This window comes from Rissa tridactyla, chromosome 14, assembly GCF_028500815.1.
Source record: "Rissa tridactyla isolate bRisTri1 chromosome 14, bRisTri1.patW.cur.20221130, whole genome shotgun sequence".
In the NCBI taxonomy this organism is placed as follows: domain Eukaryota; kingdom Metazoa; phylum Chordata; class Aves; order Charadriiformes; family Laridae; genus Rissa; species Rissa tridactyla.
This window is the reverse complement of record NC_071479.1, coordinates 13,016,662-13,042,937: the sequence shown is the minus strand read 5'-3', so window position 1 is coordinate 13,042,937 and position 26,276 is coordinate 13,016,662. Positions and strand designations below refer to the sequence as shown.

General features: G+C 62.5%; 1 protein-coding gene across 2 annotated transcripts in view; it reads right to left on the bottom strand.

Annotated features, from left to right (window-relative positions):
* Positions 1 to 26,276, bottom strand: part of ABCA2 (ATP binding cassette subfamily A member 2) — a 38,416-nt gene that overhangs the window by 2,830 nt on the left and 9,310 nt on the right. Inside the window, exons 3-47 of one of the 2 annotated variants that reach the window (XM_054220565.1) lie at positions 24,660 to 24,771; positions 24,108 to 24,274; positions 23,759 to 23,886; positions 23,244 to 23,348; positions 22,512 to 22,697; positions 22,180 to 22,398; positions 21,267 to 21,598; positions 20,808 to 20,967; positions 20,418 to 20,546; positions 19,970 to 20,137; positions 19,557 to 19,653; positions 18,975 to 19,148; positions 18,783 to 18,885; positions 18,018 to 18,132; positions 17,479 to 17,669; positions 17,096 to 17,246; positions 16,601 to 16,805; positions 15,854 to 16,018; positions 15,359 to 15,539; positions 14,860 to 15,072; positions 14,345 to 14,541; positions 14,077 to 14,259; positions 13,437 to 13,621; positions 13,216 to 13,336; positions 12,657 to 12,947; positions 11,332 to 11,544; positions 11,057 to 11,159; positions 10,364 to 10,692; positions 9,608 to 9,821; positions 9,325 to 9,430; positions 8,835 to 8,946; positions 8,331 to 8,391; positions 7,894 to 8,068; positions 7,693 to 7,808; positions 7,264 to 7,411; positions 6,901 to 7,024; positions 5,929 to 6,061; positions 5,618 to 5,735; positions 5,296 to 5,474; positions 4,827 to 4,968; positions 4,344 to 4,478; positions 4,026 to 4,129; positions 3,661 to 3,753; positions 3,292 to 3,394; positions 3,003 to 3,140 (exon numbers count right to left, since the gene is read on the bottom strand). In XM_054220565.1, the coding sequence (XP_054076540.1) occupies positions 3,003 to 3,140; positions 3,292 to 3,394; positions 3,661 to 3,753; positions 4,026 to 4,129; positions 4,344 to 4,478; positions 4,827 to 4,968; positions 5,296 to 5,474; positions 5,618 to 5,735; positions 5,929 to 6,061; positions 6,901 to 7,024; positions 7,264 to 7,411; positions 7,693 to 7,808; positions 7,894 to 8,068; positions 8,331 to 8,391; positions 8,835 to 8,946; positions 9,325 to 9,430; positions 9,608 to 9,821; positions 10,364 to 10,692; positions 11,057 to 11,159; positions 11,332 to 11,544; positions 12,657 to 12,947; positions 13,216 to 13,336; positions 13,437 to 13,621; positions 14,077 to 14,259; positions 14,345 to 14,541; positions 14,860 to 15,072; positions 15,359 to 15,539; positions 15,854 to 16,018; positions 16,601 to 16,805; positions 17,096 to 17,246; positions 17,479 to 17,669; positions 18,018 to 18,132; positions 18,783 to 18,885; positions 18,975 to 19,148; positions 19,557 to 19,653; positions 19,970 to 20,137; positions 20,418 to 20,546; positions 20,808 to 20,967; positions 21,267 to 21,598; positions 22,180 to 22,398; positions 22,512 to 22,697; positions 23,244 to 23,348; positions 23,759 to 23,886; positions 24,108 to 24,274; positions 24,660 to 24,771 (7,124 nt within the window). The remainder of the gene's footprint in view (positions 1 to 3,002; positions 3,141 to 3,291; positions 3,395 to 3,660; positions 3,754 to 4,025; positions 4,130 to 4,343; positions 4,479 to 4,826; positions 4,969 to 5,295; positions 5,475 to 5,617; positions 5,736 to 5,928; positions 6,062 to 6,900; positions 7,025 to 7,263; positions 7,412 to 7,692; positions 7,809 to 7,893; positions 8,069 to 8,330; positions 8,392 to 8,834; positions 8,947 to 9,324; positions 9,431 to 9,607; positions 9,822 to 10,363; positions 10,693 to 11,056; positions 11,160 to 11,331; positions 11,545 to 12,656; positions 12,948 to 13,215; positions 13,337 to 13,436; positions 13,622 to 14,076; positions 14,260 to 14,344; positions 14,542 to 14,859; positions 15,073 to 15,358; positions 15,540 to 15,853; positions 16,019 to 16,600; positions 16,806 to 17,095; positions 17,247 to 17,478; positions 17,670 to 18,017; positions 18,133 to 18,782; positions 18,886 to 18,974; positions 19,149 to 19,556; positions 19,654 to 19,969; positions 20,138 to 20,417; positions 20,547 to 20,807; positions 20,968 to 21,266; positions 21,599 to 22,179; positions 22,399 to 22,511; positions 22,698 to 23,243; positions 23,349 to 23,758; positions 23,887 to 24,107; positions 24,275 to 24,659; positions 24,772 to 26,276) is intronic. The other variant, XM_054220566.1, reaches the window with a different exon arrangement.

Here is a 26,276-nt window from a genome sequence, read left to right as displayed (position 1 = left end):
GACGGCTCTTACGATTGGAGTGTTGGAATGGAGGGACACAGACTCTTCAGGAGGGACAGAGAGGAGGAGGGGGTGTCACCCTCTACGTCAATGAACACCTGGAATGCATGGAGCTCCACCTGGGCATGGATGAAGACCCAACAGAGAGCTTATGGGTCAAGATTAAGGGGGAACAGAGGGGCAGGGGACATTGCAGTAGGGATCTGCTAGAGGCCACCTGACCAGTACAACAGAGCGCATGAGGCCCTCCATAGACAGATAGGAGCGGCATCGCGTTCCCAGACCCTGGTCCTCATGGGGGACTTCAACCACCCCGATATCTGTTGGAAGGACAACACAGCAGGGCACAAGAAATCCAGGAAGTTCTTGGAACGTGTCGATGACAACGTTCTTCTTCAAACGGTAGAGGAGCCAACAAGGAGAGGAACTACGCTGGAGCTTCTCCTTACCAACAAGGAGGGGCTGGTGGCAAGTGTCAAGCTCAAGGGCAGCTTCAGCTGCAGTGATCATGAAATGGTGGAATTCGAGATCCTTCAGGCAGCGAGGAGAGCACGCAGCAAGCTCACTGCCCTGGACTTCAGGAGAGCACGCAGCAAGCTCACTACCCTGGACTTCAGGAGAGCAGACTTTGGCCTCCTGAGGGACCTGCTTGGCAGGGTAACATGGGAAAAAGCACTGGAGGGGAGAGGGGCCCAAGAGAGCTGGTTAGTATTCAAAGATCACCTCCTCCAAGCCCAGGAGCAGTGCATCCCAAGAAAGAAGTCAGGTAAAAATACCAGGAGGCCTGCATGGATGAATAAGGAGCTCCTGGACAAGCTCAAAAGCAAAAAGGAGGCCTACAGAGGGTGGAAGCAAGGACGGGTTGACTGGGTGGAATACAGAGAAACTGTCCAAGTGGCCAGGAACCAGATTAGGCAAGCTAAAGCCCAGATAGAATTAAATCCGGCTAGGGGCACCAAGGATAAAAAGGAAAACTTCTGTAAGTACATCAGGGGTAAAGACAAGACTAGAGAAAACGTGGGCCCTCTCCGGAAGGAAACAGGAGACCTGGTCACCCAGGATCTGGAGAAGGCTGAGGTGCTGAATGACTTTTTCACCTCGGTCTTCAACGCCAAGGCTTCTAACTACACCGCCCAAGTTGCAGAACGCAAAGGCAGGGCCTGTGAGAATGAAGAACCGCCCACTGTAGATGATCAGGTTTGGGACCACCTGAGGAACCTGAAGGTACATAAGTCCATGGGACCTGATGAAATCCATCCACGGGTCCTGAGGGAACTGGCGGATGAAGAAGTCGCCGAGCCGCTTTCCGTTATGTTTGAAGAGTTGTGGCAATCTGGCGAAGCTCTCGCTGGCTGGAAAAGGGGAACATAACCCCCATTTTCAAAAAGGGAAAAAAAGGAAGACCCAGGGAACTACAGGCCGGTCAGTCTCACCTCTGTGCCCGGCAAGGTCATGGAGCAGATTCTTCTGGAATCTCTGCTGAGGCACATGGAAAATAAGGAGGTGATTGGTGACAGCCAACATGGCTTCACCAAAGGCAAGTCGCGCCTGACAAATTTGGTGGCCTTCTACAATGTTGCCACAGCGCTGGTAGATAACGGGAGGGCAACCAACGTCATCTACCTGGACTTATGCAAAGCTTTTGACACTGTCCCGCACGACATCCTGGTCTCTAAATTGGAAAGGCATGGAATTGATGGATGGACCACTTGGTGCATAAGGAACTGGCCAGATGGCTGCACTCAAAGGGTTGCGGTCAATGGCTCAATGTCCAAGTGGAAACCAGTGACGAGTGGTGTTCCTCAGGGGTCAGTACGGGGACCGGTGCTGTTTAACATCTTTGTCGGCAACATGGACAGTGGGATCGAGGGCACCCTCAGCAAGTTTGCCAATGACACCAAGCTGTGTGGTGTGGTCAACACGCTGGAGGGGAGGGATGCCATCCAGAGGGACCTGGGCAGGCCGGAGAGGTGGGTCTGTGTGAGCCTCATGAAGTTCAACCAGGCCAAGTGCAAGGTCCTGCACATGGGTCAGGGCAATCCCAGGCACAAATACAGGCTGGGCAGAGAATGGCTTGAGAGCAGCCCTGAGGAGAAGGACTTTGGGGTGCTGGTGGACGAGAAGCTCAACACAAGCAGGCAATGCACGCGTGCAGCCCAGAAAGCCAACCGTGTCCTGGGCTGCATCAAAAGAAGCGTGGGCAGGAGGGCAAGGGGGGGGATTCTGCCCCTCTGCTCCGCTCCGGGGAGACCCCACCTGGAGTGCTGTGTCCAGCTCTGGAGCCCTCAGCACAAGAAGGACATGGACCTGTTGGAGCAGGGCCAGAGGAGGCCTCAAAGATGATCAAAGGGCTGGAGCCCCTCTGCTGTGAGGACAGGCTGAGAGAGCTGGGGGGGGTTCAGCCTGGAGAAGAGAAGGCTCCGCGGAGACCTTTCAGCCCCTTCCAGTCCCTGAAGGTGGCCTACAGGAAGGATGGGGAGGGACTTTGGAGCAGGGAGGGGAGCCATGGGACAAGGGGGAATGGTTTCAAACTGCAAGAGGGGAGATTTAGATTAGATATTAGGAAGAAATTCTTGGCTGTGAGGGCGGTGAGCCCCTGGCCCAGGTTGCCCAGAGAAGCTGTGGCTGCCCCATCCCTGGAGGGGTTCAAGGCCAGGTTGGACGGGGCTTGGAGCAACCTGGGCTGGTGGGAGGTGTCCCTGCCCAGGGCAGAGGTGGCACTGGATGATCTTTAAGGTCCCTTCCAACCTGAACCATTCTGTGATTCTATGACCCCCACAAGCACCTCCACTCCCTGGCCACCCCTCACCCGCCATCCATACCATGGGAGACAGGCCCCAGTGCATCCCACCAGGCTGTGGCTGCCACCATGCCCCCCACCTAGCTCCAGCTCCCGTCCCAAAGGTGGTTTCTGCCAGGCACTTTGTCACAGCCACCCCTCCAGGCACAGCCACCCTCCCTGGGGACAAGCACCCAGCCGCCCGTGCCATCCCTGCTCTCACGTTGTCCAGTGTGGTCTGGCTGACGGAGTAGTCTTCAATGCCCAGCACATCCACCACCTGCTCCATCTTGCTGAAGACCTGTGCCAGTGAGATCTGGTCCGACTTCAGCTGGTACTGGGCCTTGGTGTGGTGCCGCTCCTGCAGGGGACATGGAGGTGACACCCAAGCCGTCACTGCCAGACCCCCTCCCATCACCCTGAAGGGGGTCCCACAGAGGTGTCCCTTGAGGCTGTTTGCACTCCGAGGCGGGGGCTGGCAGGGGATGCCACCATCACCACAGGGAGCTCACCTTGAGGATGGCCTCGGGGAAGTTGCGGTTGAAGAACCTCACCACCTCCTTGACGTTGAGGCTGGACTTGGTGCGCACCGTGATCATGTAGCCATCTCCGAACCTGCAAGGGGACAAAGGACCCCGTGAGGACCCGGCCCCCTGCCTGCACCTCTCGGGGGAAGGACTGACCCCAGGGAAGGGGATGATGCTCTTCAGCAGCCGCTGCACCCACCCGAGCGAGCCCATCCCCTGCCCACCCTCCAAAGCAGCACCCACACGAAGTGCTGACGTCTCGCTGTGGGTGCCGTGCCATCACCTTGACGTGGGGGCCCGGCCCTCTCCCGCCCTGCAGCACACCCGGGGCGCTGGACCCCTCCAGGCTCTTACCGGTTCTTCAGGTGTTGGATGCTGCCGAGACACTTGAGCCGCCCGTTCACCATGATGGCCAGGCGGGTGCAGAGCGCCTCGCACTCCTCCATGCTGGGGAGACAGGGCAGACTTCAGCAGGGTGGCACAGAGGGACAGTGCCAGGGGCCACAGCTGGGGCAGGCGGGGAGCCGAGCTCCCCAGGCCATCCCCTGGGTGCTGTGGCCCCGCCACCAGGGATGGGAGAAGGCAACAGAGGGTGTCCCAGATTCCCTCTGCTCCCCGTGCCCCTGCTGAATGCCATCCTCCAGGGACCGAAGAGCCCCCTCCCACCCACACAGCACCCCAGAGGCATCGCGGGTGCAGCCAGAACCTCCCCCCCGGACCTGTGGGACGTGAGCACCACAGAGCGACCCGTTTTGATGACGTCCAGGATGAGGTTCCAGAGGAAGCGCCGTGCCTTGGGGTCCATCCCCGTGGTGGGCTCATCCTGCGGGACAGACAGCACCCTCAGGCATGTCAGCCCCTGGGGGAACCCCACCACCCCCTTCCCACCATCCCACACCCCAGGACACTTGTGGAGGAGCCGGGGGCAGGCAGCTCCCACCCAGGGCCATTTCTCCACCCTATCCCGGCACCAGCCCCAGGGATGTGGCAGGTGGGAGGAGGATGCTGTGGGCAGGGTGCTGGAGCCCGGGACGCACCAGGAAGATGAAGGCCGGGTATCCGATGAGCGCAATGGCTGTGGACAGCTTCCTCTTGTTGCCTCCGCTGTAGGTGCTGGCGGGCTTGTCGGCGTACTTGGTCAGCTCCAGCTTCTTCAGTGCCCACTTGACCACCTGCAAGGTGTGGGGGGCTACTGTCATCCTGCCAAGACCACAGGGCTGGCAGAGCTGGCAGCGGGCAAGCGGTTGGGCTCTGTGGTGTGGGCCAGCTGCCGAGGGACCCACAAGCAATGTGCCAGTCAGGGGAGCCCCGCAGCAGTCCCTGGCACGACCATGAGTGTCAGCGGGGGCCTGTGAGCACCACGTGCCCAGTCCCAGCATCCCATGTGGGTGTGCCACTGGGGCGGCACTGCTGTGGGGGCAGTGGCACCAGCTCAGTCCCCACTGGTGCCCAGGGATATGCTGTTCCCGAGGCACACTGCCAGCCCTCGGGTGCTGGCAATCGCCTGCCCGGAGCCCTACCCGCTCCTCGTCCTTCCAGGGGATGCCACGCAGACGGGTGTAGAGCTCCAGGTGCTCCTGGGCCGTCAGCTCATCAAAGAGCGCATCAAACTGGGGGCAGTAGCCTAAGCTCTGCTGGACCTGCAGGAGCTCCTTCAGGATGCTGTGGGAGAGGATGGAGGGGCCGGGGGGAGAAGGAATTGCTTTTCAGGAGCACCCCATTGCTCACCCCGCTTTCACACGCCTTTATACTGGAGCATCTTCTACCGGATAACCCCCCATGGGCAGCCTTGGCTAAGAGCCGATGTCACTTGCCACTCCCCAGATGACGGTCAGCCCAGCAGGACACAGGGCTGCAGAGTCCCACGGAGCCACATGGGCAGACTCGGGCTGCTTCATCCTGGGAGACGCCCCCCCCACCAAGCAGGCCCTGTCCCGTCCCCAGGACAGTGGGCAGTCCCCACCTCCCGCCCAGCCCGTGCTCCCCAACCTGTGCCCGTTAACGAAGGCCTCTCCACCCGTGGTGCTCTCATCCCCCGTCAGCATCTTGAAGGTGGTTGTCTTGCCCGCGCCGTTGACGCCCAGCAGCCCGAAGCACTCCCCGGGCCGCACGCCCACGCACAGCCGGTCCACGGCCAGGATGCGCCCGATCTTGCGGGACTTGTATACCTGGTGGGGCAGGGGATGGGGGCTCAGCCTGCTGCAAGGTGCCTGGACCCCAGCCCCAACCCACGTCCCTTGGATGGGGCAGCTCCAAGGTGTCTCCTTGCAGCCCCTGCGCATCCCCCGCTGCCGCCGTCCTGCTGCTGCACCTTGGTGAGGTTTTCAATCTTCAGCATGTCATTGTCGGCATCGCCGCGCAGGACACGGTGCCGCTCGTTGGCCACATCGATGTCGTCCTCGATGGGTTTGGTGGAGACGGGCAGTCGCCTGCAGGAGGGTGTGTGAGGCAGGGTGGGGATGCAGCACGGGAGCCGCCCGTCCGCATCCCTGCCAGGGACGGGCAGCTCCCCCAGCTCGCACCCACCAGAGGGGCGGCCCTGAGCTAAGGGCTCCTGATGGCAAAGCTTTTCCCCACGGCCAGTTCCCCCTAGCCTGCCCCCCGCTCCCCAGCCACACTCACTGGGGCTTCCGGAAGAAGTTGTACTGGCACATGATGGTGATGAAGAAGCCGACAAAGCCTTCAATTGTCATGGCAACGAGCCCCCGCGTCACGATGTCCCATTCGAAAGGCGATTTCATTTTATCGAACTGCCCTGAGTGGGAGGAAGAGGAGAGAGAAGCTGGGGACACCTTCCTGTGGGGACAAGCTGGTCGTAATGTCTTGAGCTGCCCTGTGACAATGACATTGCCCTGCCACCCTGCCGCAGCTGCCGGGGCTGGTCAGTGCTGCTGGCACCAGGGCTGGTCACAACAAGGCTTTCCATTCGCAGTGCGTGTGCTGTTGAAATCGTCTTGCCCTTTTCAACCTCACTAGGATGACTCAATCCAACCGAGAGCGGGTATCGCATGGATTTGTCAGATCCCGCCCCAAAATTGCCCCTCGTGATGTCAGCAGCACCCAGGTTACACACGGGAGCTGCTAGAGAAGCAGAGAGCAGCAAGAGCTTTTTGAGGCCAAGCTGAAGCCGCGGGTAGCAAAAAGCTCATTTTGGCTGGGCAGCGTGGCCCTGCAAGCAAGAGACCACGTCTGAAGGAAAAGAGCCCTTGCAGTCCCCATCCCCCATATCACGGCACGGCCCCACCACGGCCCACCACAGTCCCACCATGGCTCCACCATGGCATCCTGCCCCGGGGAGTGGGCAACAGCAGCAGAAATGCACGATTCTGCCAGGGCTCACATCTCCTCTCCCTGTAGGGCTGCTATTTGGGATGGCCCAAGGAACCATTTTCAGCGTCACCAGCACCACGTCACAGATGACCCTCAACCTCTTCCTGTGCCCCAGTCTAGTTCACGTCCCCTGGCTTTTTGCTCCAGGTTGCTCTGGGCCTCAGGAAGCCCCACAGGGCAGGCGGAGGGGATGTGCCAGCACCATGGTTCCCCCCCAGCCCCACATGCCCTGAAGCAAGAGAGGGAGGGAACAAGAGGCCATACCGATCTTGGCATAGTACTCGTTGATGTACTCGTTGTAGGCCATCTCCATCAAGCCATGGCCCAGGTTGTAGTTAGGGAATACAAGGAAGCAGCTCTTCAGGTAGCTGTTCACCACCTTCAGATCCTGGGGGGGACGGGCAGAGAGGACACGACCATCAGAAACACCCCTGAGAACCGTGAGCGCATGGTAGGATCAGGATCCCCACCAAGATACAGCCCGGTTAGGTCTCATAGCTGACCCTGCTGGAGGCAGGAGTTTGGAGCAGAGACCTCCTGAGGTCCCTCCCAGCCTGAAGCTGTCCCACCACCCAGTGGCAGCTCCTCCCTTCCTGGTGGCCCCAGGCAGAGCTGTGAATCCCATACCTTGTCATGCTCAAAGAGCTGCAGCAGGAACGTGGCAACAGTGGCTGTGATGCCAATGAAGAGGTTGATGACGATGAGGAAGACGTAGGCGGAGCTGGGCACCTCGAACCAGAAGGAGGCCGGGTACATGATGGGGGTGATGGACCAGCTGGGAAGGCAAGTGGCAGGAGTGCACATCAGCGTGGCAGGAGAGTGACCGGGCAGCGCCAACTGTTGAGCTTTGGGATTGCCCATCTCCCAGCCCCGTCCTCCCTGGGCTCTCCCACCCCAGCCCTTGCAGCCCACCAGCTACTGGAGCTGCAGAACGTCAGCCAGATGGGCAAGGGCAAGGCCAAAGGCAAGGCCAGACCCTGTTGGCATAGCCACGGTGCAGACAGGGCACTGGAGGGACCCACCAGCACGGCCTGACCACCCCTCTGAGCAACGTACCCGTAGAGCAGGAAGAGGGAGAGGACGGCAGGGAAGTTAGTGGGAGAGGTGTACGCCGGGAGGTCGAACACAAACAGGATGATGATGCAGCAGGTGGCCGGCACCAGGTAGTTCAGCTGGAAAAGACAGAAACTTCTGTGACCGTCCACCCACGCACCCAGCCCTGGGGGCTCAGCCGGTGGGGCCGCGTGCCCTGCTCACCATGTCCCACACGTAGTTGGCCAACCAGTAGATGACAGGGTCGCAGCCGCTCACAAACTGCAGGTGTTTGGCCTTGGTGGCCTTTTCAGCGACCAGGAACACCACAAAGCTGGCTGGCACGAAGGACATGGCCACGATGATGAAGATGGCAATCACCACGTCTGTGCCTTGCAGGCTGCGCGGAGAGCAAGAAGGAGAGCAGGAACCCAGTCACCCTCAGCTGCCCAGGGAAGGGCCACCCATCCTGGCACCCGCGGGACAGTTGCTGTGCACAGGGCAGGGCACAGCACAGGGACCCCCACGTCACAGCCACCCAGTCCCCCCCACGCAGCCTGCAGGGCAGAAGCCTCCGCGCTCCCCTGCAAATCATGGCGAGGAGCTCCCTCCTCCCTCCCAGGCCACGGCCACCCTCCCTCAAACGCATTCCCGGGACCTACAGGTAATCCAGGGACAGGCTGGCACTCGTCTTGTTCATGGGGTGGTTGGTGACTGTAATGCCTGCAAGAAGGCCCAAGAAGAAACATGGGAGTGTGAAAGATGGCTCAGGACAGAAAATCTTGCCCCCATCCTGCCTGGTCCTGGCTCTGAGGAGGGGGGAGGACTGGTTTCTTCCCTGCAGCTCAGCGGGAGCTGAGCTGTCTGCAGCAATCGAGCACCTTGAAGCCAAGTCCTCCTTCACCAGCTGGCAGAGAGCATCCTCGGACACGTCACAAGCCCAGGTGCCTTCAGATAGCACTTTGGGACATTCTGCCCCCCCCCAGCCCTCAGAGAGATCTGCCTAGCCCAGATCTGATAGCCAAGGTGCGTGACCCCCACCCCACCCCAACTGGGCCCATTCCTGCTTGGTGCAAGGGGGCACATTTCCCTTTAGAGCCTGGTTGGACCATGCCCTAAAGCTGTTCCTGACATGCTTCTGCCCTTAAACGCCTCCAGATGCTCACCATAGGCAGCGGGGTTGCCTTTGCTCTTGGGCAAGTTGGCTCGCAGGATGGCGTTGTTGAGAGCGTTGAGGTAGGTGGGCATGCTGTGGTAGCCCTTGTTGTTGTAGAAGACCTGGAAGAGCAGATAAGAGTGAGAGGAGGAGGCAAGAGAGCCAGGCCCACGGCAGACGTACTGGAAGGGAGGGATGGGGCGGGATGGGATGGGACAGCCACAGGGCAGGCTTCCTGCGCTCATGGCGGTGGGGAGGGCAGGCCACTGCTGGCCCTGCTGGGCCAGGCCCGCTGGGGTGGGAGCTGCTAAGCACCCCATGGGTTGAGAGCCCCACGGTGGCGAGAGCCCCACCGGATTCCTCGGGTGAAAGCACTACTGCAGAGCTGAGGGCGAGGGGTCCCTGCCGTGCAGGCAGCGCTGCCTGCCCCCTTCTCCTGCCCACCCGTGCCATGGCTGCTGCTGCCCACCCAGCTCCCGCGGGATGCGGCGTGGTCCCACCTGGGCCGTTCTCCGGACGGCGATCTTGCGCACTGTGGCAGGGGCCCTGGCCCCGAAGGAAGCCGGGATGGATTTCTGGACGTTGCCAAAGGTGAGCGCCCCGTACCTGCGGGACAAGGCACCACTGAGAAGCTGTGACCGCTGTCCCCTACCTCCAGGAGGACGGCCATGCTCGAGCATGCTCCTGGCTCCCATCAGCACTCTGGGCATGTGTCCCCAAGTCCCCAGTCCCCCACTTTGTGCTCCATGGCACAGGGCAGACCCTCCCAGCCTCCCCTCTTGCCTGTGCAGCCGGAAGCGGTCCGAGGTGTAGAGCAGATACTCGGAGACGTTGCGCCCTGTGATGTCTGCCAGGATGTCCCCCGTCACCACCTTCATCTGTGGGGGGTGGCCCCCCACACCACTGGGGCAGGAGAAGCCGGTGCCCTGCATGGAGCACGTGCATCTGATGGGCTCATGGACGATGCGGGGCAGGGCGGGGGCTGAGGTGACGGTCTCTGAGGAGCAGAGAGGGCAGCTCACAGCCAGGCTCCTGCCCACCCCGGCTGCCTGGGACGATGTGGGGCGAGAGGCTGAGCCCAGGGATCTCAGCCAGGCAGGGAGGCAGCAGAGCCCGGACTGCAAGAGGGCTTTTGTGCCCTGGTGACCGAGAGGGACCAAGAGATGGATGTGGGGACACATCTGTCCTTTGAGAGGACAGAAATGGTTCAGCGAGGGGGCATGGAGTGTGGCTGGAAAAGGCATTGGCTAGGGAGCATGGCCCATCGAGGGTGACATACAGGGGCTGGCCACAGGGCTCTCAATGGTGTCACCATCCCGGACAGCTCCGCCAGCACTGCCCGGGCTGAATGGGCAGCGGTGCTCCAGGGCCAGCACCAGCGCTGAGCTGAAGTTCAGCCCAGTGATGCAATGCTCTGCTGTGGCCAGGCCAAACTGAGAGGCACTTCCTGGAGCTGCTTCTGCGGGGGAGATATATCATCTCCCGGCTGGAGAGCAATCCCAGGGCTGGACACACTCGAACACCACACGCAAGTGATACCTTTGACAGTGGAGGAAAAGGTCGTGGAGTTCCAGGCACGGAGCAGGTCCTCATCCACTGAGATGGGGTAGTCAGAGGGAGCTGGGGATGGAGGTGGCGGCACAAAGTTGGAGAGTGGCAGGCCCTGGGTGAAGGAATCGATGCACATGGCATCGAAGTACTTGGCCGCCAGCATCTTGGACTCATTGCTGTTGAGGTTGAGGGTCTGCATGGGCTGGTCCAACGTGTTGTTGAAGGCCGTCTTGAGCACGCAGGTGGCCCCCACGCCAGAGGGCAGATGGAAGGTGTTCACCAGCTGCTGGGGGCTGGCATCGGGAGACAGCCTGATGCTGCAGGGAGAGGAGCAGGTGAGGAGGAGCAAGGAGCCTGAGACACGGGTCTCACCACCTTGGCCATCTTCTGCTGGGACCTCCCCAAGGCCTTGGCACTTACGGCACCAAAGGGCATACACAGCCAAGCTACCCACCGCAGCCAGCGCCAGGGCTGACGCCCCTCCCAGAGACACCCTGGGGAGGATGGAGGCTGCTTTCTGCCAGGGGACGTGGCACTGGCCGGGCTCTGCTCCAAGCCTGAGCCAGCCCTGGGTCCAGCCCCGCTGTGGGCTGCCCTCGCTGCTGCCCCCCATCGCAGTCCCAGGGATGAAGACAGGGATGGGGCATGGGTCGCTGGTCACCAGCGAGTGGCAGCTCTCACCGGTACTCACGCCGCTCCTCGTTGGCGTAAGGAATGAAGTTGCCCTTAGGCTGGGTGTAGTTGTGGTACTGCGATGGCGAGAGGATGAGGGGCGGCAGGTCACCTGCGGGGACAAGGACAGAACCTGTTCACACCCGCAGCACCGCCGTGCACAGGCAGACTGGCCGAGCCTTGTCCTTGTCCTTCCCCCAGCCAGCATCCCCACCAGTCACACTGGGGCAGGCAGAAAGGGCCACCAGTAGCCCCCAGTGTGCAGGTGGGTGGCTCGCACGCACCTATTTCGGGCACAGAGAGTGCCACCGTCATGGCCACACAGACGAAGAAGGCGGGCAGGAGGATCTGCGAGAAGAGGGCCTTGGTGTTGCGCTTGGCGCAGTGGAAGCGTTTGACGATCAGCCCGTGGAACTGGCGCAGCTTCAGCCACGAGCCCTCCAGCTTGAAGCTCCCCTGCCCAGCCAGGTCGTGGTCCTCTGCCTCCACCTCTTGCTCTAGGAGGGGAGAAGGACGTCACCCCCCCTGGTACAGCCACTCCTGTGCCCGCCTTGGCCCCCAGGGAGCCGAGCCAGGCACCGAGCCGGGCACAGCCACCCCGAGGGACAGGGCAGCACCCAACCCTGACAACCACCGAGCCACGGCAGCACTGCGGTGTGAAGCGAGGCAGCTGGCTGGCGGGTTCCTCTTGGCCCAAAATGGGAAATTCAGGCAATAGTTTTTAAAAAACAATCTATATTGGTGCTTTTTGGCAGAACCGCCCCATTTTCCCATCAGTTCTCCCAGCTGGTGAGGGGTCAGCGTAGTCAGAAAGGGAGGACGGGACACGGGTGGTGGGACCCAGCGAAGCAGCGGGTGCAGGGCTGGGGCTCGGGGAGCTCTGCTGCAGCACCATCTTGGCTCTGCCTCCTGCACCCCAAATCACAACGCTCGGAGCAGCCCTGGCTGGGGAGGCAGGGTGCCGCATCCCTGAATTAAACACGACAAGAGCGGCTGGGATAACCCAGAAAAGGATTTGTGAATAAAACGGCAGCCTCCGGGCGCCTGCTTGCATCCTCCGTCCTCTGGCAATCCCAGCAGCTGGGCAGGGAGCGCCCCGAGCCCAGCTCAGGGTAATGAGGGCGAAGCCACCAGCTGGAAGACGACTCTGTGCCCAAGGGCCAAGAGGAGCCAAGGCGACCGGGCCCCAGCAGGAGGTGTGAGCGCGTTAGTGGGGTGGGTCTGCAAGGGGACACTCGTGGGAGCCGGGGGAGGCAAAGGGCAGAGCTGCGCCCGCGCCTGCTGTTTCTGTGTCTCAGCACGGGACTTCCCCCGTGTACATGCAACCAGTTTTGGGGTGCAAACTGGTGAAAGCATCTGCTCCCAGCCCTCCCACCCAGGCTGCGGCTCTCTGGGTGCAGCATCGGCGGACACATCATCAGACCCGCCACAGGGTCTCACCGTGGCAGGCACGGCCTCCCACCCCCGGCACACCCACCCGCCCCGGCCAGGGCCAGCTCTGCCCTGTTGGGTGCAGGGACGGGCGCTGTCACCGCCCCGGCCGCCCCCCGCCTCCCAGCCGAGCGCCTCCCCTGGCCCCTGCCGCTGGCCGGGCACCGGCGGCACGAACCTTGCAGACTGATGTTATCGGGGTCCTGCCGGTTATCGAACAGGGGCGCGTAATCCCCAAAGAATTCGGAATAAGCCCCACCTTCGTCGCCCCGCACGGAGCCCACCGAGGAGGCTGAGTGCAGGGATGCCTGCGACTGCGCCAGCTTGGAGCAGGTCACCAGGTTGCTGAGCTCCACCTCCGGCTTCTCCGGCACGGCCGCTTCGGCAAGGGGCTCCCCATTGGCCTCGGGCTTCAGGCCCAGCTCAGGGACAGGTGGTCGCAAGGCATCCTTCTTGGACTCCTTCATGTCTGGAAGGAGAAGGGGGGTTGCCACTGGCCATGCCACCCTTCACCTTGGTGTGGCACAGAGTGGGGACGGATCTGCTCTGCAAACCCGGAGCAGAGCAGAGGCCAGCAGCCCTTGGCTGGGATGGGCTCCACTGGAGATGACTCCTTCCCTTGGGAAAGGAGACTCCTGTGGCCACACGCAAGGGGAGAGGAGCCACCAAGCCCACGCAAAGGCACACAGCCCCTCGCCAGTCCCAGCAGCACCCTGTGCCCCCCCCGCCACCCGTACCCGCGTCGCTGTTCTCCAGAGACTGGTCCTCCTCGGACACCTTCAGGAAGACTTCCTCCAGCGTGGTGTCCATCAGCCCAAAACTGGTGAGGTCCAGCTCCTCCAGGCTCTGCTCCAAGTGCTGTGGGAGCAAAGCGCTGTGTGAGGAGGGCAGGAGGCACCCGCAGTGCCATGGCCCCCCGCGACCGCCTGCTGCCCACCCCACCAGCCCCTGTGGGTACCTGGAAGAGCCTCTCGAAGCAGCCCTTCTTGACAGCCTCGCTGGGAAGGATGTAGGAGAGCTCAGTGTTGGTGTCCGAGATGAGGAGGCAGGAGGCCACATATTTCTTGATGAACTGGGAGACGCGGGGCTCGGAGCAGGGGCTGACGGAGGAGTGGGCCAGGGGGCTGTGTGGCTGGCCCGGCTCTGCAGCGGAGGAGCAGCACCGGTCGGTCACTTCTCACCCAGCCTCCCACCAGGACCCACCATGTCCACGCTCCACCCCAGCACTGCGGAGCCTCCTCCAGCTTCCATCGCCGGGTGCTGGAGGTTTCCCAGCTGCCCTGCCCGGCCCTGGGGACGGTGCTCTGCACCGTGGCCCATGCTGGATCTCGGTGGGCAGCCCATGGGCCACCACGCAGCTGGAGGCAAATGCCACCACACAGGGTCTAACCTGGGACCCAGACGGGAGAAATCAAGGCTGAGCAATGTCACCTCCCACACCCCCACTCCGTCCCCCTCCACCCTCCGTGTGGCCTAAGGAGACTCGGGGTGGGAGCACTTGGGTGTTGACCTCTCATTCATTTCCTGAGCTGAAGAAGTCCTAGTTTCAAGGAGTCCTATTCACTCCTTGAAACACGGGGTCCCACTGCCCCCCAGACCTGTGCCATTCCTGGTGTCCGACTGCTTCTTCACCACCGTCAGCTTGTAGCCGTCGCCATAGGTGCTCTTGAGGAAAAGTGGAGAGCCGCAGCACTTGAGCTTGCCATGGGAAATGATGGCGATACGGTCACCCAGTAGGTCAGCCTCGTCCATGTGGTGCGTGGAGAGCAGGATGGTCCTCCCTGAGAGTGGCACAGAGCCTCATCAGAGAGGCCAGGGCCACCGCAGCCAGAGGAGCAATGTTGGGCTCTGCCCACCTCCGCTCACCTGGCTTGTACTTGAGGATCAGGTCCCAGATGGCCCTGCGTGCGTAGGGGTCTACGCCAGCCGTGGGCTCATCCAAGATCACGGCCCGTGACCCGCCCACGAACGCAATGGCCACCGACAGCTTCCTCTTCATGCCCCCTGAGAGGGTCTGCACCAGGGAATGGCGCTTGTTGGAGAGCTCCAGGTCCTCAATCATCCTGGGGACAGGGGAGAAGCACCAGGGATGTTGTGGGGGCCACACTGGCACCCAGTGCCTATGGGGAGCATGCAAGACCTCTTCCCCGTGTGTCCCATGGCCCTCAGCCGCTGGAACAGCCCAGCTGCAGCCAGGCTACAGAAGCATCTTCTGCTGATATCACAGCCTGATACCCCAAGGTTTTGGAAAGCGCTTGGGGAACATCTCTGCTCCCAGATCACCCACCACAGCACAGCCAGCAGAAAAAGGACCCAATCATGCAAAAGGCACGGATGGAGAAAAAGTCATGGATGGAGCAAAAGGAGCCGGGGGGGCCTACTTGTCCATCTCCTTGCGGATCTCCTCCTCCGCCATGCTCTTGAGCTGCGAGTAGAACCAGAGGTGCTCCTCCACTGTCAGCCTGTCGAAGAGCACGTTGTGCTGGGGACACATGCCCAGGTTCTTCCGGATCTCATCCATCTCTGTCCGAATATCGTGGCCGTAGATGGTAGCAGAGCCCGAGGTTGGAGGGAACAAGCCGGTGAGGATGGACCTGGATGGATGGAGAAAGGGAACAATGTGAGGGACCTCACATTCCCCCATCTGGTCCCAGTCCCAACCACCACCTCCAGGAGCATCTGCTGGGCCTCAGGCAGAGCAATGTCGGGGCAAGGCCTGCTGCCCATCCTCCTTTTGTGTCACCCCCACATCCACACTGCTGCCCTCTGGGCATGGCACCAGCTGCCACAGGGCCCTGCAAGGACATCACGCAGCACCTTCCCCACCCACTGCAGCTGGTCAGAAGGACACAGCCCATGTCTGCCCCGACAGGCACTCACATGGTGGTGGTTTTGCCCGCGCCGTTGTGCCCCAGGAAGGACACCACCTGGTTCTCATAGAGGTTGAGGCTCAGCTTGTTCAGCGCCAGCTTCTTGTCTGTCTTGTAGACCTTGGTGAGCTTGTCAATGCAGACGACCAAGGGGAGGTGGGTCGGCTCCTCCTCGATGCCCCGCGTCTCCTCTGCCGCGAGAGTGGGACGGTGAGGAGCCGAGGGGTGGCAGGGAGGCTGGGCTTGCAGCAGGGCTCCCCGGGGGATGAACCTCCCCGCCTCCGTGCCATAGTGGCTGTCGGGGCTCATGGCCCCTTCCCCTCTGCTTCTTGCCACCTTCCCCGCTCCCACACCACGGGCAGCAGGTCCCAGACAGGCAGGAGCGCCTGTCCCCAGGATCCTGCCCCAACAAGGGCACAAGGAACACACGGCGGTCCATGCAGGACCCTACAGGAGAGCCAGGGCCATCCCCGGGCCAAACCACACCGCCCCTGTCTGCCCTCACCCAGCCTCCGGCTCTCCATGGCGCAGGCCTGATCCTCCTCCATGATGCTGAGGCGAGTGGTGCGGGACCAGGGCCAGGTCCACTCCCAGGTCTCCACTCGCCCGTTGCCCAGCCAGTAGGACTTCTGGAAGGGGAAGTACCAGGGCCGTGGCAAGCCGAACATGCCTGCAAGCACAACCCCTGCGGAGTCAGGGCCAACCCTACACCCACGTCCCTGCAGAAGCCAGTCGAGGGCTGGGGCAGAGTTTGGCACACGTATGGGCACGGGCATGGGCCTGGAGGCTTCCCCAGCTCAGGGACATCCCTGTGGGGTGGGAGCTGCAATGCCCTGGCCAACTGGGCTGAGGGTAACGCTGTGGGGCTGTGCAAGGAAGCAAAGTCCTTTGGGCTTTGGGTTGGGCCTGGCTCACGCTTCAGTTTTACCAGGAAAGCAAAGGAAGCAGGTGAGACTCCTTCCCAAGTGGACAATAAAGGGGAACAGTGCTCCAGCCATGGACACCTTGCTTCGCTACAGCTGGCCAGTGAACTGAGACACGTGACTAAAGATCTCCAAGGAACCTGCTGGTGTCACCAGTGGTTCAGGGTGTGCGGGCAGGTGTCCCCAAGAGGATACAGGCAGGGGACCCTGAAGGCACATTGTGCCAAATCCCACCATGCCAGGGCTGAGCACCATCAGGGATTAGCACCGAAACATCAGAGGCTCCCGTAAGATCCGAGGTGCCCTCATGGCCCAGTGCCCACACGTACCTGGGTGCACAGCCTCAATGTACCACGTCAGCACCCCGTACACCACGGCATCCACGACCAGCATCATCATGGACAGCAGGAGGTTGAAGTCGTCTCCTTCCACAGGTGACTGGCTGAAGGTGTGCCACTGGATGCCAACACCGGCCACCTCGTACAGTGCAAAGTACTTGGAGCCCAGCCCGAAGGCTGTGGTAGACATGAGGGACTGCAGAGAGGCAGAGGGACAGGGACATCAGCAGGAACCACAGGCCAGCTCTAGATGAACAGGTTGGGGCGACTTCCTACCCAGTGCTGCTCCCACCCTGCCCCGTGGACATACTCCCTGCCCTGGGAGGTGCCAAACCTTCTGGAGATGCCTCCAAAGCCCCATGGGGAGCTGGTTCATACAGGCAGAGGTTTGCCCAGGGCTTGATGACAGCTTGGTGGCCTGTGTACTGGGTGTGCCTGGGGCAAACCTGGAGCCAAACACCTCCCTAGCAGCCACAGCCAACTCACCGCGATGCACTTCTCAAAAGCCGTGATCTTGTCATGCGCCACCTCCTCCCGGATGGCCACATACATGTAGGGCACATAGCTGAGGAAATAGATGATGCCGCCACAGGCAGAGGCCAGCTTGGCCTTGGAATAGAGCACCGACACCAGGAAGCTGCAAGGAGGACAGTGTCACCTTGGATTCTACCCCACCAGGGCTTTCCCCACACCACCTGATTTTGGTGGTGTAGAGGTGATAAATTGTCCCCTCAGATCAGCTGGCTGGGGGGACCTGTGCCCTTCCACCAGCCCTTGCCCACCCAGCTCCAAGCACCCTTGCCCCATGGCACAAGGACCCCGGTGCTGCTCGTGCCCCCTCACCCCACGGAGTGGACCAGGCAGCTCACCAGAACATGATGGTGGCCACTGCGTAGATGGCGAGAAAGAGCCAGATGATGAGGACGTCGCTGTGCATCAGGACCTTGCCGTACTTCAGGATGGCGGTGAGCGCTGTGACCGAGATGGAGAGCTGGACGAAGCCAGTGATGAACCAAGCCACCCAATGCACCGCGTTGTTCAAGCCCATCATCTTCATCACCTGTGAGGCCAACACTGCTCAGCGGGGCTGTCCCCCACCCTGCCCATCCCTGCTGCCTCACTTGCTGGGGCTAGGAGAGAAACAGGCAGCCCCGAGGGGTCCCCATGGGCTGCTGGGAGCGGGCAGGCCACAGCACCCTGTGCCAGGCTGCCAATGGGCTCAGCTCCCCCCGGCACTGGGCAGGGCTCGTGTGGGGAACACTCGGAAGGACCAGCTCAGCCCAGGGATGTGGGATCTGCGCCCCGGAGACACGGGGAAGGTGCCCAGGGAGCACCTGGGTGCACGCAGCGCAAAATTTAGAGCTCAGAGATGCCAGCTCCTCCCCAGGGATCTCTCCTACCATCCCACCTCTTTCAGGCGATGCTCCTTCTCCGTCACAATGTGCTGGATCATCATGGCCACCGAGTAGACCCAGGAGATCACCATGCACAGGGGCATCATGTGCTCGATGACGAAGAGGAAGCTGGTCGGGCAGAGGAAGAGAGGGGAGAGCTGGATGGTGGCACCACCACAAAGACCCAGGGAAGCCCTGGGGCACTAAGGCAGTGGAAGGGCCCTCCCGCTGCCTGGGGACAACCAGCCTGCTGGTCCAGCAGCTCCTTAGTGCCCTGAAAGAGCTTCTCCAATGAGCCCACAGGACAATCTAGTGTCCTGGCTGTCAGGTCCTGGCAGGCAGGTGGGCAGCAGCCACGGGATCAGCCCCAGTGCCCTGCCTACCCTGGTGGGGACAGAGCCCTATCCACCCTCCTGCCCTGGAAGGCTGGTGGCTCTGGGACTTCTCCAGACCACTGTGTTCCATAACCACCAACAGGTCCATGTGCCATCCATTTACCACACTCCTCTTGTTCTCCCCTGGTCTTTTGGCCTCCAAGACACCCCGCAGCCATGAGTTCCCCACTTCAGCTGCAAACTGGGCACATAATCCGTTCCCTGCTTGCCTAGCCTGGTGGTCCAAGGAACAGGGCTTTACTGGTTGCTCATCACTACCAGTATCACCAGCCTCTCTCGGGCCCCCGGAATTACTCCCTTTTCCCAGCTGAAGTGTCCTGGCCTGCAAAGGGGAAGAGGGAAGGTCCTGCCCCTGCCCATCCTGCCCACATGGGTGTTACTTACTCATCCCGGGTATAACACGGGTACGGGAACATCTGCACATAGTTGCCAGGCTCCACCACATCGTGGCCAACAAACGTGTTGATGAGGGCACGCTCCATCATGTCTGGGGAGGAGGAGGAGAGGCCAAGCTGAGCAGGCAGTGCAGGCAGGGGGCAGGGAAGTGGGCAGCTATGGCAGGGAGCTGGCACTCACCCTGGATCCAGACGAAGCCATAGAGAAAGTAGAAGCGGCCGCCAGTGTTGGGGCCAGGCCGCCAGTACGCCCGCCGGATCTCATTGGTCTTCTCCGTGAAGCTGGAGTTCTGCCGGATCTTGTACATGACGTGGGGGGGCAGTGAGCCGTCCCTGTTGGTCTGGAAGATGACGCCTGTGGGCAGCAGGAGAGGCAGATAGCCCGCTGGCACCATGGGAGATGGCCACACTGGCCGGCCCGCAGCAACAGGCAGGGACATGGAGAGGTTCAGCACGTCCAGCCAAGGGCACCGTGAGGCTGCCACGGATGAGGAGGGTGGGCGTGACCCTGGCAAGGGACATGAGGGCATGTGGACAGCACGCAGCAGTGGTGGGAGGGCCAGGAGAGCGGCAGGGTGCTGTGCCCAGCAGGGCTTGGCCAGGGGCAGAGGATGGGTACCGCAAGATGCTCGGTCTGCTCATCCACCCAACACATGCACCAAGGGAGCCACATCCCAAGGCCAGCGGCCCCAGCCCAGGGCAAAGCTGGAGAAGGACATGGCTTCAGGGACCCCTGGAAAGGGGCTGGTTCACAGGGACATACTGGCAAAGACCGTGACGTTGTCCTGATAGGCCTGGTTCAGCGTGTAGTTGACAATGCTCTCCTCATCCGGGAAGCCTTTGAAGATGTCCACACTGACCTAGTGGGAGGGGAAGACCAGTAAGACTCCACTGCCCCTGATGGGTCTGGCACGTGGACCCTGTACACGGTGCAGCACGTGCCACCCACAGCCACCCTGCAAGCCCCTGAACCCAACAGTGGATGGGCACCTCCACTGTTGACATCTACCCGAAAGCTCCTGACACTGCAGAAGCCACTATCTCCTCCAGGGCTCCCATTCCATGGCCTTATGGGGGTCTGAGCGGACCTGACCCTTCTTGAGCCCCACAGAGCACAGCTGCAGGCAGTGGGTGCCACTCCAGCACCCATGTTGCCACAGGCAGGCACAACCTCACCTTGGCCATGAAGTGGACCCAGCCGCAGGCAGCATTGTCAATAGTGTCCAGCTGCTGGAGCAAGACACTGGCATTGGGCAGGGAGAAGTTGCCACTGAGGAAGTTGTGGAGAACATCGCTGTCGGAGACATTCAGGATCTCTGGGTGCTTGTGGAGGTCAGTGGTGAACTGAGTCACAGAGGGAAACACAGGAGGGAGAAGTTGGGGTACGCCCTGTCTCTCAGCCCCTGTCCACCCCATGGACACAGACAGGACCCAACGCTCCTCCTAGGAATGGAGGGACAGCATCTGCCCTGCACAGGGAACCAGCCTGGTCCTCGCAAGAGCAGGGTGGGCACCTGAGAGCTTCACATGAAGAAGCTATGAGGTGCCCGGCCGCAGGACCCCGCCTTCCCACCTCCAGGGCAGTAAGGCCCAGGCAGGCTCGGTCCCCACCACACTGTCCTACCTGCTGGAGCCAGCGGATGCGCCTCTGCAGCCTGCCCTCCTCCAGGTAGGCACGGATCTCGGGGGAGATGTTCAGCCATGCCTTGGCATAGTGGGTGACGTTGCCCACAAAAGCGAAGGTCTCGTTGGCCTGGGGGGGAGGAAGGTCACACTGGGGGAAGAGGTAGGGCCCCCCCTGCTCTCTAGGATGGCTAGCAGCCATGGAGGTATCTGCCCACCTCCCAGCAGGCATCGCTACCCCAACAAGGGCCAGGGCAGCTGCCTGCTTCTGGCAGCGTTGGCTGGCAGCTGGCCCCTTCCTCCCCGCTCAGCCCATCTGGGCAAGGAGGTCCCTGCCGAGCGGGGCTGGTGGGAGAGGAAGGACAGGGGGTCCTGGTCTCTGCACCCTCACCTTCAGGATGACTTTGTCCACTTCGGTGCCCACTGGTGCATACAGGATTTTGGGGTTGCTGGTCATCAGATGCACGAGGAGGCCCAGGTTTCGCTGCTCCTTGCTGGTGAAGCCCAGGGAGCTCATGTTGCCCTGCTTCAGCGCCTCGGGCTCGATTGTCCTGCAAAGAGGGCTCAGGCTGCCAACTCCGCCCCAGCCCCAGCACCCCTTGCTGCAGGCAGCCCCCACCCTGCCCAGGAGGAATTTCACACCAACTCCCACGCCAGCACGGTGCTGCACAGCATGGGCAGCTTCCCTGGCCGTGGCACAAGGATGCGGTGCAGCATCCATCTCCCATGTACTCATCACGGGACGACCAGGGCCCTCGGCCGCTGGCAGAAGCTGGGTGGGCTCTCCCACAGCCCTGTTCCGACCGGAGAGCACCTGGATCCAGCCCCTTCTGCCCCCCAGGGCTCCTACCGGTTGTTGCCGCAGAGGATGGGCTGCAGCCCAGCCCAGAGCTGCACGAATGCCGAGAACTGCCCCTGGGGGTTGTCACCGCTGGCCGGGTCCACCCCAGCGCCCTCCTCCTCCGCCGTGGCATTGCCAGCTGTGGCATTGGCGCCGGCCCAGCCGGTGCTGTTGGCAGTGGGTGCCGGAGCCTTGCTGGCACAGGCTCCCCTGGGCAGCAGCTTGGCCAGCGCCGAGAGGATATCCACATCGCGGAGAACCTTCTCCATCTCCACCAGGTCCTCCAGGAGGGCACGGAGGCGGTGCTGGGCGGCCGTGCTGTTCACCTCATCCAGCTTCAGCTGCAAGGACAAGCACGCAAGGGGTTACCTGTGGCTGGGGCAACAGGGCCCTGCTCACCCGTGGGAGGGGACCAAGGGGGACCCCAAGCAGTGGCATGTCCACTTTCATGGTTAAAAGGTTGGAGCTGTGCCCAGCTGGCACGCCGGACTCACTGCCATGCATCCATGGCTACCAGGCAGCAGAAGTGCAGGCAAATACGGGCATGGTCTTGTTAGGGGACACGAGATGTGCCTCAGGCTGGAGGGGTGGGATGAAGAGGGGGACCTCAGAGCCAGCCTTGAGGACACTGACAGTGCCGGGGAGAGGAGCCTGTGGGGACACACCTGGAAGATGCTGGGGACACCCAGCCCCATCCAATGGGCAGTGTCCAAGCAGGTGCCAAGAGGGGGAATCATCTGGGGTCCCACCACGGGGCTGGGCAGAGGGTGTCCATGTAGGGTGAAGGGGTGAGCAGGAGGGACTGGGCCATGCAACAAAGCCCCCCATCCCCACACATTCCCCACTGAGTAGGTAAATCCCGCCCAGCACTTCTCCCTGCCCCACAGCCGGTGGCAGGCCCGTCCCGCAGCCCCGCTCTCACCCTGCTGACAATCTTGGCGGTGTCCAGTTGCTCCCGCAGCTCGGTGGCCAGCTGGGCGAAGCGCTCCCGGCGGGCGGCCCGGCTGCCGTTGCAGGCCAGCACCCGGTACGCCTGCAGCAGCGGCTGCTGCCCTGGGGCAACGCGCAGGAGGCGGAGCAGCCCCCCCGGGCTCTGCTCGCACGTCAGCTGCTCCAGCACCGGCCCGGTGAAGAGGACACCCTAGGGGGCAGGGAGCCGTGGGGACGCAGCCCTGGGCACAGGGGCACGGCAGCGGTGCCCGCCCTGGCAGGGCAGCTGGCCACGCGCCCCGGTTCCGCCTGCGAGGAGCTCACCTCCATCTCGGTGACAAAGGCCTGGGGGCTGTCGGAGGTGGCGGGTGCCAGGGCGGCGCTGGTGAGGCCCAGGGCCTGGGAGAGCAGGCGGAGCAGCGCCGGCCGGTGCGGGGCTGTTGCCGGGTCCCGCAGCGCCCTGTGGACCAGCCCTTCCCGCAGGCTCCTCCAGCCGCTCGGGAGGCTCTTCTGCAAGAGGACCAACTTGTTGGGGGGGTGCAGGGGGCTCCCCCGGGTCCCTTTCCATGGGCCCCCCCCAAGGACACGTGAATAGTCCCACAGGATCCACATCCACAGTCTCCACGGGGAGGGGAAGAAAAGGGGATGTGCAGATGGGGAGAGCACGGGTCCCCTGCACCCCAGCCACAGGAGAGAACAAATCTCCCCCCCTCCCTCCACAGCCACCATCCAGGCGGTGCCATCACCCACCGCAATGGGAAACTGAGGCACGAGCACTGGTGTGCCTCAGAGCACCGGGGGAACTGGTGGTAGCACCGGGATGGGACCCAGCCATCCGTGCTGCTGCTCTGGCCGCCTGACAGTATCCCATCACATCCCCTCCACATGGATGGACAGCCCCAGATTGCCCTGTGGTGGGACATGGATGGGACACCATGTTCCCACCTGACAGTATCCCATCACATCCCCTCCACCTGGATGGACAGCCCCAGATTGCCCTGTGGTGGGACATGGATGGGACACCATGTTCCCCCCCGACACGGCACTGCTCCTCACCTCCAGCTGTGTCATCTTCTCACTGGGACCAAATCCATCCCACAGGTCTTGCTCATGGGTCTCATCGGGTACCAAAGGAAATGAACCAAAAAACAGGCGGTATACCTGCACCGGGGACGGAAGCGGGGCTGCCAAGTGGGCCAGGAGCGGAGGCACCCGTTTGTCCAGCAACACCCTGGCACAGGGTGGAGGGGTGGCAGGCCAGGACAACTCCCGGCCGGGCGCCCACTGACCTCCACCCCTGCAGGTCTAGTGGTCAGGGCTCAGTCTGGGTTGGGACGTGCCCATTCACTGGGGCGATGGGGACCCCTGCAAAGCTGGCCCTGCAGCACTGTGCTGCCACCCACCTCCCACGGACCGTCACCCACCTCCTGCAGGCTGTCACCCACATCCCAAAGGCTGTTACGCCCTTCCCATGGGTTCTCATCCACCTCCTGTGGGTCGTCACCCATCTTCTGAAGGCCATCACCCGCTTCCCAAAGGCTGTCACCCGCTTCCCAAAGGCTGTCACCCACCTCCCGCAGGTCAACGCTGGAGCCCAGGAGCAGCTCGGCCGTGCTGTTGGGGAGGGACAGGTTCTGCGTCAGGAAGCGGTGCAGCTCGCCCTGGTCCTTGGCTGCCCACGCCAATGTGAATCCAGATCCTGGCAAGGAGCAAGGCAGAGGGGTCAGAGCAGCCCGCCAGCGTCGGCGACATGGCACGGCCCCACGCAGGGACGTATCACAGCTGGCCCTGCCAGGCACACAGCTATGTGGGACAGTGGCGGCGCGCTGCCACACACCACCACACCGCTGGGTGCCTGGCGGGTGGACGTCTCCAGCCCTGCCCACGCAGGCAGCGGGGGGCAGGCAGCACACAGCCTACCCGCTCGGTTGCTGAAGTGGGTCTCCATGGAGCTGGGCTCGCTGCTGCTGAGTGCCTCCAGGCGCCGGCGCAGCGACTCCAACTCCTCCTCCAGCCCCGGGTGCTGGGGGTCGAAGAGGCTGCTCTGCTCCACTGCTTCACTGAGGTGCTCCAGGAGCTGCGTCACCCTGCGAGAGTCCAGCACCACCGCAGCTTCAGGGACAGGGACAGAGGGACGAGGACACCCTCCACAAAGGGGTGCATGGGGCAGCTGCCCTCACCTGCGCACCGAACCCACCGTGCCTGGGGCACAGAGGAGAGCCCCAGAGCCTCGAGGTGTCCCTGAGGGCCACCTCCATCCTCCTCCCAGCACCGGGCGCCCAGGAGCCCGCAGGAGAATGGGTTGAGATGTCCCCTGAACCCCAGGGACACGGTGGTCTGCACCCAAGCGCTTTGGGGGACAGGGGCTTGTGCCTTGTCCCCGGCAGGGCAGTGCCGGCATGGGAGGGGGCAGGCTGTGTGTGGGAGCATGCGAGGCGGGACAAGGAAGCACGCGGCGAGCGCGCAACTCACGTGGAATTGGAGTACTGCAGGAAGCCGAACTCATCACGCTGGCCATCAGGGCACAGGGACTGCATGACGGGCAGGATCCCGGCCGAGGTGAGCGGGGCCGCCGTGTAGAAAGCTGGAGCCAGCAATAGAGAGCAGAAGAGGCCGGGGAAGGTGTGGACAGGGAGGGAGAAGAGGCGGGGGGAGGCAGGGGGCCACCGGAGAGACAGACACTCAGTTCAGAGAAGAGCGCGCCGGGCCCTGCGAGCCCCGCAGGAGGCTGGCGGCCAAGGTCAGAAGTCTGCAGCTTTCCCACCGAGGCTGTCCCCAGCTGGTGACCCCTTGGGGCCGTGGGCAGCTGCTGCCACCCTGGCTCCTGCCATCTTGCCCTCGCCCGCTCCCCTCTGGGTGACAGTCCCTCCCAGCCCAGTACAACGACAACTTCTGTCATTTGCCCCCAGGATGGCTGCCAACCTCCCCCGGCCTCTTGGCTCCTGTTAGTAATTTCAGAGGCACCGCTGGATCTCCAGAGGAAGAGGAGAAGGAGGAAGAATATGACAGGGAAAGTAGAGTTGTCACCCGCAGCTCCCTGAACCCCTGGCCTCCCCCCTGCCCGGCTGCCCCGACGTGCGGCTGCTGGAGGTGGGTGGAAATGGAGACACAGTAGGGGGGAGATGGAAGAAATGAGGAGCAGCAAGGGGACGGCAAACCTTCCCCCCCTCCGCTGGCACTGAGCCACTGTCCCTCCGGATTCTTTCCATGTCCTTTCCCAGGGCAAGGGGGCCCTGCCCAAAGGGGACCAGAAGTTGTGACTGGGCAGCGCCGGGCAGGGACCCTGCTCTTGCCACCGCGGCTGGTGGCCCCGTGGTTAGAAGCAGGTCAGTGCTGTTAGCATGGCCGTGACGGGAGGGGCTGGTGAAGATGAGCTTCTGGCAGGGACAAGGGACAGGCCAGGGCAGGGATGGGCACAGGAAGGAGACAGGCCAGCAGCCTGCTGGCGTGGTCGGACGGATGGTGGTGGCCATGCTTTGGTGACAAAGCCAGTGCATGGATGGCATCTCGCTGGCCTCCAGGCTCCTAGCAGTGCCATGTCCCGGCTCGTCCCAGCTGCAAGGGGCCAGGAGGGGGACCCAGTGATGATGCAGGTGTGGGAGCCATCTCCGGCCCTTGGGGACCAGCTAGGGGGGAGCACGGGCAAGATTGGGTGACCACAGGCCACCACATGGGTGCCAGCAGCCAGCAGGGTCTCCTCCAGGAGGGAGGCAAGAAGAAGGGGTAGGACAAGCCTCCACCTGCAGCCTGGGGTGCTGGGGACACCACTGCCAGCAGCCCCAGAACCTGGGGAACCTGGTGGGGATGCCACCAGCTCAGTGGGGATGCCACCACGGGCTGGTCCTGCTGGGCAGGCCCAGGGGAGGAGCAGGCAGGGGCCACACTGTGCTGCCCAAGCTCATCTTCACCAGCCACGGAGGAAGGCGACGGGGTTACAGAGGTGTGGATTAGGCCAGAGTGAGTTGATCCAAACTGGGCTCTTTCTCCCCAAAATACGTAGCCGGCACAGGCAGGGGAAGGGGGGGAGGTGCCCACCCGCCCCACCAACTTACAGACTGGCGCATGCAGTAGAGGCATGGAGGACGGGCG